Source organism: Heliangelus exortis, chromosome 13, assembly GCF_036169615.1.
Source record: "Heliangelus exortis chromosome 13, bHelExo1.hap1, whole genome shotgun sequence".
Classification (NCBI taxonomy): Eukaryota; Metazoa; Chordata; class Aves; order Apodiformes; family Trochilidae; genus Heliangelus; species Heliangelus exortis.
In genome coordinates this window covers 11458752-11471764 of record NC_092434.1, presented here as the reverse complement: position 1 = coordinate 11471764, position 13013 = coordinate 11458752, and the positions used below count along the sequence as shown (strand labels likewise).

Sequence of the window (13013 nt, the reverse complement as noted above, 5' to 3'; positions counted from 1 at the left end):
GATGAAATAAACACTTCTCTCAAGCAATGCTCTCCATCACTTCTGCCACTAATTGCCCCTCTAAGTTAAATAAGCTGCTTTTAATATCAATATATCAACAATTTCTTAACTGTTGAGTTGTAGTTGGTTACTACTAATTTAATTAACAAAATTAAGGACCACTACAATTTTGTGCTGCTAAAAAAGGCGTTTTAATGATCATTCAAGGGGGTTTCAGTAGCATATTAAAAGTTGCCACAAAAATCAACATGAGTCTTTGCATGTAACTTCATGTATTTTATTGGTAGGTTGTTTTTTTGTTTGTTTGATTTTTTTTTTTCTTCAAGCATTTGCTTTTTTATTGCTTTCACCACAACAAAGCACATAGCATACAGTGTTTTCACACATTTAGAATATAGGTAAAGATATCGTGAATGCTTTAATGCATTGGTAGTGTATGTAAGATGAATTTTTTTCATTGTTCATGTTAATTTTAAATACAGCTTGTTTGCCCCTCTTTTTTTTAAGCAAACTTTTATCTTGTTATCATACACCTCCTTTGTTAACTTACAGATGTTTTAATAATGGAAAAACTGCAGTGACATGTGTTGCTGGAGATAAAAGTCACTCTGTCAGGGTGAAGCTTATATATCAAGTTATCAACTGTTAAATTCTTTAAAAAATCCCTACATGTATGCTGTCAACTGAACTGATACAGAAAATCTGTAAAGAATAGCAGCTATTTAACCTTCATTTCCAATTTGTGTGCGGAATAATTAAGAACATTTTCCTATTTCCACATTAACTGGTATGCATGCTAGTTATGGTATTTTCTGAATTTAATTTTCAATTTACAATAAACTTGTTTTTAATTATAAATAAATAGAGGTATAAAGGCAAAAATTCATACTGCATTTCTCTTGAAGTTATCAACTATGTTAAACGCATAAATTCTAAACACAATCCCATTCAACTTAATCAAATATCATAGGGCTAATTTCATGTGCATAGTTTCATGCTGCATAGTTGAGAAAGAGAAAAAATAAGTAGCACTTAGTATCTTTAATGGCACTTCTTTCAGCAAAGGATAATGTGCATTTGTATTACTAGCCAGGATTAGTCTTCAAAACAGTATTTTAATATATGCACAAAAAATCCACAGAACACTAAATAAAGCAACAATTCCTACGGTGTGTCTCAAGCTTTAGCTAATGATACAAGGATCATCATTGCTTGCTTTTACTTCCCCTTCCAGCAATAAGGTGATCACAGCCTTACTCAAGTAGCTGCATGTTCCCTTTTTTCCCATTGGGTGAGTGTTGTAGAATGCAGTCATGTCACCCTACAGGAGAGCAAAAAGAGGTTACCATTAGTGTTGATCATGTAAAGCAGCCAAACAGAGGCAAACCAGGAGCACCACAAATGTTAGAAATGCAAGCATGTTTTTCTTACTCCAAAGTTATTGTACAGTTTTGCACAACTCTCAGAAATCTCCCACATAAACTTAACTAACATAGCAAAAACAAACCACCAAAATGCATTGCATGTATTTCCTTATTGAGTTTTCCAATACTGCACAGACACTTAAAAGAATATTAAGAATGTGGAGTAGCAGGTGTCAGAAAGCAACTGTCGTCGTAAAACATACAGCCAGATTCTTATGTAGTAGCTTACTGCACTACTGCCATGTCATTCTAAGCCCAGTCCTTAAGTGTAAATGTATTTAGTCAAAATGGTATCATTTTCTTTTTTTTTTTTTAATCCAAGAACCAGAGGTAGCACATGAACTGATTTGTTCATCAGATCAACAAACTAGGTTTCCTTCACTGAACACCTGTTTTGCACAGTTAATGATAGAACATCTGCTTGATCTCAAGTTGTATATTGGCTACTATAGTCTATAAAGGTTCAACTTTAATTCAGGGAATTGGTTACTTTTCTTAAATCATGGGCAGGGATTGTGTGGGGACAATGTTAGACACATAGTTTTAGGGTATGTTTGAAATTACCAGAGTAAATACTTCTGACATTTGTTACATGTTAGCAAGAAATTAACAAAGTTCAAAATATTTGCAGTAATAGTTCAATAGAATATCATAATTCTGCTCTTTTAGCAGTTTTTGGTCAGAAAACCTGAGACAGAATATCATTAGAATAGTCCTAAATAGGCTGCAATCCTATTGCAAATGGCAAACCATTGGCCATATATACACTTGGGAATATGAGAGAGTAGGGTCCAGAAAATTTTAGTGCAAGGAGTTAGAATTTCCAACAACCTTAAAGATACTATTTGCAACTCTAAATTGGAATTTCTTTCCAAGAGACTAAAAGGGATCATTCTAAGTAGGTCTGGGCTTGGAAAAAAGTCTATCACTTTAATAGAGGATAGAGCAGTGCCAATACAAATTGGCTTTTGCACAGGATTTTTCTCTCTATGGTCACTGGGGATTTCAAGCTAGTCACAGAAGTCAGTAGCATATTCAAGAAATTGTGCAGAGCTGGCACTTAATAGCCATTTGTGTGGGTGATAAGTCTGATTTTGCTACAGCTGCAACCAGAGTCATTACCCTCCAAAACGGACAGTCCAAAAGAAGAATAATTTCAAGAAAAACGTGTCCTTAAAACAAAGGTACTGTGCAAGGTAGTATGTTGCCAAGGTTGGATATCTAGTTTGCTGCCAAATCTTACTAGAAAAAAATTGTGGTAAAAATAGTGAACCTTGAAACTTTTGAAATAAATCCTAAAGAGCACATCCTTCCTCATCTTTTAAAGGAGCTACATTCAGCAACAGGAAGCACTGTTATGAATGATGCTATGAATCAATAGAATATTCAGAGCTAGCACAGATATCTCAGAATATATTGTGCACAATAAAATGCCAGACAGTGAGAAAGATCACCCTCAGTGGCACAGGGACTTGTCCCACTGCTCTACTCATATTTATACCTTCAATCAGTTCAATGAACTTTTTCTCTTCATTAAAGAATTTCAGAGCTTTGAGACACCAGAACTTGCAGCAAGAACATCTAGAGGTCTTAAAGCATAAAACTTTAAATCCTTAAAAAGACATAAATCTTTAAAGTGAGGTAAATCTTAAAAGCTACTTAATGATCAAGTTTAATTTATTTGGATTTTAAGCCTTAGAGATAAAAAAGGTTACTAGATCATGAATGCAACTCTGACACAAAAATCAGTAGCTAAGAACAGCTTTGCATTTCAGATTGTTACACTGGCATTGTCAATATGAGTTCTTTGCTTACTAAATTCTTCTTACTATCTGTGTACCTAAGATTCTAAGCTCACACTCCCTTGCTGAGCTTTATTTTTTTCTTTACTTATTATTCTCATCTCTTCTCTGTTCTAGTCTTCCCCTAATTAATTTTTCCCCCTTTAATGAGTATTATAACTATTTCAGCTTTACCCAGACTCTCATTTCAGAGCTATATAACATTCTGAGTGCTCTCCTTACCAACCATTTTGAATTCACAATTCAGCAATGAATTAAATGCTTGTCTTTTATGTCTGCTTACAGGCTCTTTGCAGACTTCTGCAGCACTTGGGTATATTAATTTCTTATTTGTGTTCCATTCCAAACTCCTATCACTTGTTTTTTATTCTGAACAGCAAAGAATTAATATTTATAACAAACTTCAATATGAATGATGAATTCTGTAAAAGAGCAGTATTTTACTCACTTGTTTTCCATCTTGCTTTGAACTGCCGTGGCCTTTCTGAAAGTCATGAAATGCCTCTTGCACTACTTTGTCCAAGTCTACTTTGTCCTGGAACTCTAGCTCAGGATTTCTCTCCAAAATAACAGATATGACCATCAACAACTGGAAGGCAGAACAAGATGGTAAGACTTCAAATTTAATTTTTTAAAAATTGAGGTTATGTAAAAGCACCGTTAATAATTGCATATGCCTCTTTCAAGCAGGAAGCCATTTAATAATGGCACAGGTAATAGTGCACAGATAATAGAATTCTGACTTTGATAGAAGAATCACTGAAATAGCAGGCTTTTATGAAAGGTTACAATTTCTGGTGACTGCCTAGGAAAGGGCACTTTTTAAATGATTGACATTAACATCTAACTTTGAGAGCCAGGGAAGTTCTTTTCCAGTTTTTTCAGTTCACTGTGTGACTGCCACAGTGCAGTCTGTGCTCAAACAATGGAGAGGGTGAAAAGCAGCATTTGATGTTTTGACTCATAATCACATACAGTATAATCATGCTGAGACAAAATTTATAAAAAATAATTAGAATTTTCAGTTCAGGAGAATTTACATTCCTTATATCTGAAAGAGCTTTAAAACAGGAAGGTAAACACTGTGCCGTAATAACTACAACTGGGCAGTAGAGTCTATATGGGTCATCTTGGGTTTTAATAGTTGTGTTATCTTACAGCAAAATTTGGGGATGTTCCAGCAAGCAGCATGACCATTAGTTGTTAGCCAGAATTGAGATGGATTTGATTTTACTGTGCAGGAATACTCAAAAGCACCACAGGCATGTACTTGGGAACTAACAATGAATGCTGCTGCCAGCACAGATGTCAGTTACCAAGGGTACAGATGCTCTTGATTTGTTCAGAAAGTCTGCGTTATGTGCAGCGGTGAGGAAGGAGTTTAAATAGCCTCTTGCTTTACTGCTAGGTCTGGGAACATAAGGAAACTGGAAGGTAATTGATTCAGTGGCATAAAGCAACTTAATAGACAGCCTCATCAAAATGGGAAGGAAGGAGCTATCACAGCACAAGCCAGTATCTCAGACCATTCTTTCCCTAGACCTAGACAATTGTCAGGAAAAGGTATGGGCTACAGACTTGAAGAAAAGCTTAACATACTTATATGCATTATAAAAATTCAGGTATTGTAGACCACAGACCTCTACAATAATTTGTCTATATTCTGGCTGGTCAATATTTTGCAGCATATCTTCAACCAGAAGGGAAAAATTCATTTCGTACATCGTCATATCCGATAAGGTTGGTTGCTGAAAAACAAAGAATAGTTTTATTCGAAGACCATTTGCACATTTGCATTAAATAAAACCAGCCCCAGGTCAAGCCAGTTTGCTTGTTAAATAAATAATACTCAAGAAATACGACCACTGTAGAATTAAAAGGACTACTTCTCAGTGTCCATGACTGGGAAAGGATATTCAAGACTTACACTTTTATAAATGTGTTTTAATAGAAATAGCTGACTGCCATTTTATTCTATTCATATTTTACTCAGAATGAAAAAAAAATGTGAAAATAACTTTTTTTTTTAATTCGTAATCACAGCAGGCACAAATTGACCATATAGCATAAAATAGCCATTACTGGTACAATAATTCATGATGAATAGTCGGGTAGAGCAGAAGTAACTGCTAGCTTTACCTGTGGTAAAAATTTCCCTGCCACTATTAAACCATTAGGGGTTCTTTCCAGGATCTGCCACACCCTATCATAGAATCCTGCAGGAGTTCTGTTGAGACAACCATCGATCTGTCTGCGGTTTCTACAGCTTCTGTGGGGAAAGGAAACAAAGAACGTGAAGTAAAAAATGGTTACTGCTGCAGAACCAAACCATGTTCTGTGGTGTAAGGCAGCAAGGTAAGCTGTGACATCAAATACATATTAATAATGCATATGCAGTATATGTTATGCTTTCTGAAAGTTACACTGTAAAGCAAACAAAATCAAGATGGTCAGCATATAAAGGTTAGAATGTTATTGCTATGTATGTGTTTGTGCTTGATGTAGCTGGAGGAACAGAACTGTGAAATCTACCCAGTGCAGTACAGTAACAGTAGTTAAGTGGCAATAACTTTTATTTTAACTTTTGTCTTGCACACTTTGTATCAGTGAATGTTTTTTTTGGCAACTAATTACAGCTTGGAGAAAAGGTGACAAGTTTCATGCAGCAATGCTATCTCTTGAGAATTCTAGTGAACATCTGTTCTTAATTCGTATCATAAGCTAGAAGAAAGAGGGCACTGAACGGCAGACAAACTGTTCTTAAGAGTTACTTTATAGGGTATTGAGTAATTTTTTTAATCCTTTCCCCCTTGAAAACAATTTAATGCTTCACATTACTGACAGAGTATAGAGATTACTACTATAAAGTAAGACTTCCACAAAGATAAAGCTGAAAAGCAAAAATGCAATATAAAAGAAACAATTGTAGAACCTGGACACAGGTGAAAGAATGAAAACCTACCTTTCTTTGAATAAGCATATTACTGATTGCAGATGCCTGGTTATTTCAGATGTAGACAAAGTAGTTCAGAAATGAAAATTCCTTGACAAGCCTATTATGAATGAAAACAGGTGCCACAAACCCACACATCTAATTACCTTCCCTGCTGCTCTGGCTGAAGGATATCCAGCAGAAGCTGCTTCACTTCACTAGGGGACATCTGGTATAAGTCCTTGGCTGGCATATCTCCAGCACGGATTTTCAATTCATACTTCATAGCATGGATAATCCACCTGAAGTAGAGGGAGGAATACTTTAATTAAATACAAAGTTTCCAAAGATGAAAAATTACTGCAACAAAATACCTTGTAAGAATTCCTCACGATCCTGCTTATTTGGCTAGATATACATCTAATAGTCTACCACTCTTACTGCATCATGGAATTTACTCAGGTTTTGTGTTTGTTTGTCATATGACACAAAAATCAAAGGGACAGTGGATGGGTCGTGAAGCATGCTTTTCACAGGGAAGACATATACATGACTGCATATTCCCCTACATTATATGTTCATTAAGGCAAACATTTACCTGCCTTTTGATTTTATAATACTTACTCCAAATTATGCTCTGACAGTATATGCATTTTGCTGATGAGGCTTACAAATAAAAATTAATTGTTATATTTTTAATGTAAAAGGACTTCAGGGCTTATTTATAATTTCAACCTCTGAATATCTTTTTTGCAACCTATCACACTTTCTTATGCTGCTTCCTTTTGAAAGATTAAGTAAGAATGTGGCAACAGTGAATATCTTTCAGCCTTAGGTATCTGAGACACAAATTATTGGAGGAAAATGCTGAATTTTATTCTGCACATTCTAGAAAAAGTGCTACAACCTCTAATATACTGTAAGGAGCGAAATAATGTAGTTACATCTGAAGCAATATAACTGAGTGTGGAGCTCAGTAGTAGGCAACAGCATACAGAAGCCAGGACTTCTAGTTATTTATTTCTGTTGGCTGCTGGCAACACAGGGAGACCTGGAGGCATCACCCTTGCCACTGCTCATTTGCTGTACAGAGCCTCTGACCCACTGCACTGTTTTTTGGGTGTAAAGCCCTAATATGAAAGGGTTCAAGCTTTGAAAAATCCTACAGTTCACTGGATTCAGCTGCAGAAAAGTTTTGAATGGGCTGTTACTAGGACTACCCTTCCATTATTTTATCCTGTTCACTGGAAAATTTGAGATCAGTTTTGTGCCCATTTTTTGGCACATTATTTTAAAACATGCTTTCTAGAAATGTAAAATTTAAGTATACAAAGTTTTGCTGCCTATTCTTATGTAAACCATTTTTGCAATGTAGCAACAATCTCTGCTAAAGTATGTATGTACCCCTGCAATAGGAGTAACAACAAAAGCTAATCTACTGACCCAATCCGTATCTTCAGCATGCCACTGAAAAGTTCAGGTGAATTTGAGATGATGGAGCCAATATGTATGACAAGTTCCTGCTGAACTACAGCTTCTCTTTCATCTTGTAAATGACATTTTTCATAGATGATGTTCTTAATCACTGCTGGGGATAAGGGATTAGAAATAACAACTTCCTCTTGGCCAAAAGCTCCAAGCGTTACCTAGAGTATACAGAAAACAATTTAGAGGATATGGAGAGGAATAAGCATCATAGAAGCAAATGAGAAATGAAACTTTTTGTTAGAATTTTGTAATACAAAACCAATTTTGTCAGTTACTGATGCTTGTTAATAGTGTTAGTTGATGCTATTAAAAAAACCTAAAGTTCACTATAAAATTACCTGAAGACCACAGTAAATAGAGAATATATTTATATATAATATATATATGTTATATATATTATATATGTGATGTCTATATTATATATAGTATTATATACATTTATATAATATATTTATATTTAATACAATATTGTCCAAATTAAACTATGCAAGACCACTGCTTTGGTTCCAAAACTGGCTGCATTATCACAACCATATGCTAGCTTTAGATAGTATTTCACTTCAGCTGTAGAGCTCACTTAAAATTCAGAATTAATTTAATAGTTCTGTTTTCTTATTTCTAATAGCATCCTATAGGCTGTAGCCTTCATTTTAAGAAAATATATTGCTGGTAAAAGACTTTTTAACACCAACAATATTGTTAAAATTCTGATTTCCTTTTAATCTACTGCCAGTAAAACACAGCAATACTGATTTTTCTTCTGTAATAAAGATGAATATTATATATAATAAGGGATTATATATAATAAGGGATCAGTGAAGGCAAGTTAGGTCAAAAAGTTGAAAATAAACAGCTACAAATCATGCTGCATGCAGGTGCAGCTTCCTCTATAGCTTTGTAAGTGCCAGAATCACATACCCAGACCTCAGTCTGTCTGGAGTAAGACAAAATACAAATCTGTCGTAATAGCATTACATATAACTGAGTATGCAGAGATACATATTTTAATACAAAAATACATAATCTTAAATTACTATTATTTGGAAACAGCTCTCCATGAACTTAAATTATTTTGCTGATAGAAAAAAGTGCTCTTAAGAAAGGAAGAATCACATTGTTAAGCTTTTTTTTGGAACAGAAAACTAAAACCCTGAACTGCCACCCATCTGTCTTCCTTACAGAGAGAGTACCTTCATCTTCATTAAGTCTTTAAAAAGAAGCCTTATAACTTGACTCCATCTACTTTTGTGAAGAGGAATATATACAACATCTAAGGAGCTGTCTAAATTATTCAGCTTCCCCTTACCTGGAAACTGAACTGTCTTTTCAGTATTCTGTCATTAATTAGAAGTAAATTCATTAGTCCATAGTATATGCAAGTATTTAAGTTTATTTTCTCTGGGCTTTTCTTGTTAAGTAAGGAATTCTTAAGCCATTGGGTACTTTTAAAAGAAGCACAGAGGCCTTCAAAATTAAAAAGCCCATTTATTTAGTTTGTCTGTTATCATTCCTTAATACATTTCTCAGGAGTGAAGACTTACCTGCTTGCCCTGAACTAAAACATTAGTAATAGATGGTGCAAGGCTGTCCACTAGTTTACCTAAAAGACTTGCTGCGAAGCGCACAACAGACCTGAGGGCAGAAAACAGAGCAATCCCACTACATATCAAAAGCTACTTTAATGAATTCATAGGTAAGTTTGAAGTCTGCCACAACAGACATCTCAAAACTAACTCAGTAAATACATACATTATTTATAAAGCAGAATTGGGATCAAAATTTATATCATCTATGGATTTTAATTTTTTATTCTAGATATTTGGCAATATCTAGATCAGGTAAATGGATCAAAAATAAATCTTGTTAGATCTCATTAAACTACCAGCTCCATGAAAAGCTCCTCATTCTTTTTTCAGCATCACCTTGAAAGAGATGCTAGCTTCTCTTTTGTGGTGTTTTCATTATTTTGTGGTGTTTCATTATTTTGGAAGATAATCTTGGTAATTTTTTAGTCCATTTAAGGAAGAGTTAGAAAGATTTTGCAAGAGCAAGTACAATATGTAACACCAACGCTTTGTTTTGTTTTCCATACTGAGGTAGTATTTTGCATATGTAGCATGAAGAGACCTGTGTAAACTCCTAGGTTAAAAACTAGCTGTAACTTCTAAGAAAAACATTTTTTTAAATTTATCTATTTGATGGTTAAAGGTATAGAATCTTTTATACCTTTCATAGTTTTACACTTAAATTTCCTAACAAAATAAAAATCTAATAGACCCATATTAGAGCTTTTCTAACACAGGATTTGAGGCTACTATGAATCAGATATCCACAGAGTTACTGAAAAAGTTTTAACATTCTATCATGTTAGTAAAATAAAAAACAACCAAAAAACAGTTGCTGTTGATTCCTGTGAAAACTGCTGTGAAAACAAGAGCAAAGCATTTAAAAAATTCATTAGCCGATACTGTCAAAATGCAAAGATGCAAAAAAAAAAAAAAAAAAAATTTCACAGAGCTCTACTTCAGACTTCTGGGCACTTTACCTGTTTCCCATGTACCAGTAAAGTAGTAATATGGGGGCCTATAGAAGAAGAAAATTTCTGTGCAAATGCAGCACTGTAGCGCAACACCAACCTATACGTATGGCACATGGCAATCATGGGAGAGAAATGAAAAACAATTTACATATCTTGTTTCTAAAAATACTTTTGACTTTTATTCTTTACAAAGAATACCACCAAGGTATTTTGGTTCTATGTTTTCATTTAGCTGTATGAACACACAAAAATGAAAAGCAGTTTTTATATTTAAAGTCTCATCTGTCAGGAATAGTTGCAGAGTGGAAGTACAGCATTTAGGACAGGTTAAACTCACTTTGTTGATAAAAAGAAATGAAATTTCAACTGAGCTTCAGGGCAAAGAAATTAATTAACAACATGTAAATATAGACATACTTGCTGAAGCCTTTTAGTGTTATTGTTACAAACAAATATTGTCAGGCTCATAACAAATTATCTCAGGGCAAGAAACTAACTTGTGTATCAAATTAACTGATTTATATTTGATTACCAGCTTTGCTACAAAAAGCCTTTGATAATATTTTACCCTGCTTTGTAAGAAACAAGAATATTATTCAAGAATATTAAGAAACAAGAATATTAAGTATTCTTTTGTCATTTGAATTCAGTGAGAACTGTACGTCAGTGACAGCACTCATAAAAAAACCTATCTTAATATGCTTTTAAAGATAATAGTAAAAAAAATACTTAATTTTTTAAAAGCATTAGAGATCAGATCTTCAGCTGCAATGAAGCAATACAATTTTGTCAGGAAATCTGTCCTTCCCCTGCCTTTAATTGTATAAGGTTCCCACTTTACTTTCTCTAATTAGGAAAAATAAAAAGAATGAGATATGTATACAAACCAGAGCTTTTTGCTGCCAGCTCGCCTATAGATTTTTTCAATGTGCTCAGCAACAGTACCTAAATGCATTAAAAACCAAACAAATAAAAAAAATAATAAAAAAGACCCATAAGCAAAAAAGATTCACAAGTTTTTAAACAGTAATCATGTAAAATTTGATGTTAATCCTGAACTAGCTTTAGTAAAACATTTTCCTATTGTCCTTAAGACCTAAAATTGAGATGCATTCAAGTCTCCTTTCAGCCAGTTGCATGTTTTTATGCAAGAAGCCAAACCAGATTTCAGTTAAATTTGCTGTTCACACTGCTATGATATCACCTGTTCTTGCAACGTATTAGGGAAAGTTATCTATATGCATATTTGGCCTATAAAAGCACACCCCCACCATAAGGTACAATTTCAAACTGCAGATTATGTTTGGTTACAGGAGGTAGATACTCTCTCCACTGTCTTGCCTTTTTGTTGCACTAAAATCTACAGGAAACAAAAGGGAAGTCTTGTGCTTGACCCTAGAGTTTGTTGAAGTGGTGTTATGTTTGGACAAAGTTTGTGATAGCTGATGTCCAAGACACAAATTGTTTTCCACTCTGTATAACAGTAGTGGATGATCTGGTTAAACACGAGGGACATGATATTTTCATTTTACAGGAAGCTGTGGAGTGTGAAAGAGGATCTTTCATTGCTTTGGTGGCACTGCCCTGAATAACCACAATTAGGTGCCCACAAAAACAGGTAAGTGACTGTGAGCTAGCCTTGGCAATTAGGTGCACTACAACACCACTGTTGTGAAGTTAATTGTCACTGTTGTTAAGTACAAGAGGGGATACTGGAAAGATACCCAAGACTGATGAGATACATACTACTGATTTACTACTCTCCTTCTCCAAGCTGATTTTCTGTGTGCCAAACTCAGAGAACTTTTTGTGAAGTGTTATGTATTAAAGTAGCATCATGCTGTCCAGGTATGACCTAAAAAAGAGAAGGCTGGAAATGGGAAGAGCACTGCTTCTAAGTCAGAGTAGGTAGTCCAGGATTCTGAGAAAGCACAAAGTACATTAATTACATTAATAAGGGTATCAATAGATACCATTCTTTTGTCAGCCCATAGTTGACAACAGTCTATCAACTTGTTATACTGACATCTCTTCAACTGTCCAGGGGTCAATTGAGGATCATTATGTTATAGGTAAAGATGATGACAAACATTTTATTATATAGCTTCTAGATACATTTAGCTTCTAGATTTTACATTCTGAGATAGAATGGTAGTGTTTTTCATGCCAGCCATTTACTGGTGAACAGTAAGCTCATCTATAACAACCGTACCAGAAGCTGACTCACAAAATCACAGCCTGTGCCTGTCAGTTGGAACAGCCAGGGTTCTTCAGTGGTTTGTTTTTCTTTGGGTTTTTTCCAGATTTATGTTTTATTGATAGTGTGATTATTTAATGTCAGTCTCAGTATACTCCAGTCACAGGAGGACAAGAACTTTAGTCAGTGACTCAGACTGTTTCATGCAAGGTGCATACTGAAAAGGTTATCATCATCTACTGTTTCACATGGGATGGCACAAAAAGATTTATACAGGAGAAACCATTAGATCATCATGATCTGATCGTCAAAAGCGATCATGTTGGTTGTTTATAGAGGTTCAGAAGTCTGCCCCAAGTTCTATCCAGAGCAAAGAAAGGCACAGCCTACAAAGGACTAAAGAAAGCTACTGAGGCTTCCAATGTTACATATGGGTAATAGTGGTGAAAATCCTGCTTCAGAGACAACACCTGACTAACACTCTGACCATGACTTTGGATTCACATTGTATTTCAGCAGTGCATAATTAATCAGCCAATTAATTTTATTCCACTTTACACTGTTTTCCATTACATTTAAAATATTGAAATAGGGATATAATGTACATTTATGTCAAAATGACAGTTCTTCA

At 34.6% G+C, this 13013-nt stretch overlaps 1 protein-coding gene and 1 long non-coding RNA gene across 5 annotated transcripts in view; one reads left to right on the top strand and one right to left on the bottom strand.

Annotated features, from left to right (window-relative positions):
* Positions 1-261: 261 nt before the first annotated feature.
* Positions 262-13013, bottom strand: part of PHKB (phosphorylase kinase regulatory subunit beta) — a 55381-nt gene continuing 42629 nt past the window's right edge. For 3 of the 4 annotated variants that reach the window (XM_071756843.1, XM_071756845.1, XM_071756846.1), the window contains 8 exons: positions 11073-11130; positions 9188-9278; positions 7602-7804; positions 6326-6460; positions 5366-5495; positions 4867-4974; positions 3675-3815; positions 262-1321 (listed from right to left, as the gene is read on the bottom strand). In XM_071756843.1, the coding sequence (XP_071612944.1) occupies positions 1184-1321; positions 3675-3815; positions 4867-4974; positions 5366-5495; positions 6326-6460; positions 7602-7804; positions 9188-9278; positions 11073-11130 (1004 nt within the window). In that variant the 3' untranslated portion in view covers positions 262-1183. Of the gene's footprint in view, positions 1322-3674; positions 3816-4866; positions 4975-5365; positions 5496-6325; positions 6461-7601; positions 7805-9187; positions 9279-10191; positions 10283-11072; positions 11131-13013 lie in introns of all 4 variants that reach the window. The other variant, XM_071756844.1, reaches the window with a different exon arrangement.
* Positions 9308-12059, top strand: LOC139802073 (uncharacterized). Its single transcript, XR_011728476.1, has 3 exons — positions 9308-9339; positions 11720-11803; positions 11960-12059. It is a non-coding gene; the product is annotated as an uncharacterized lncRNA (long non-coding RNA).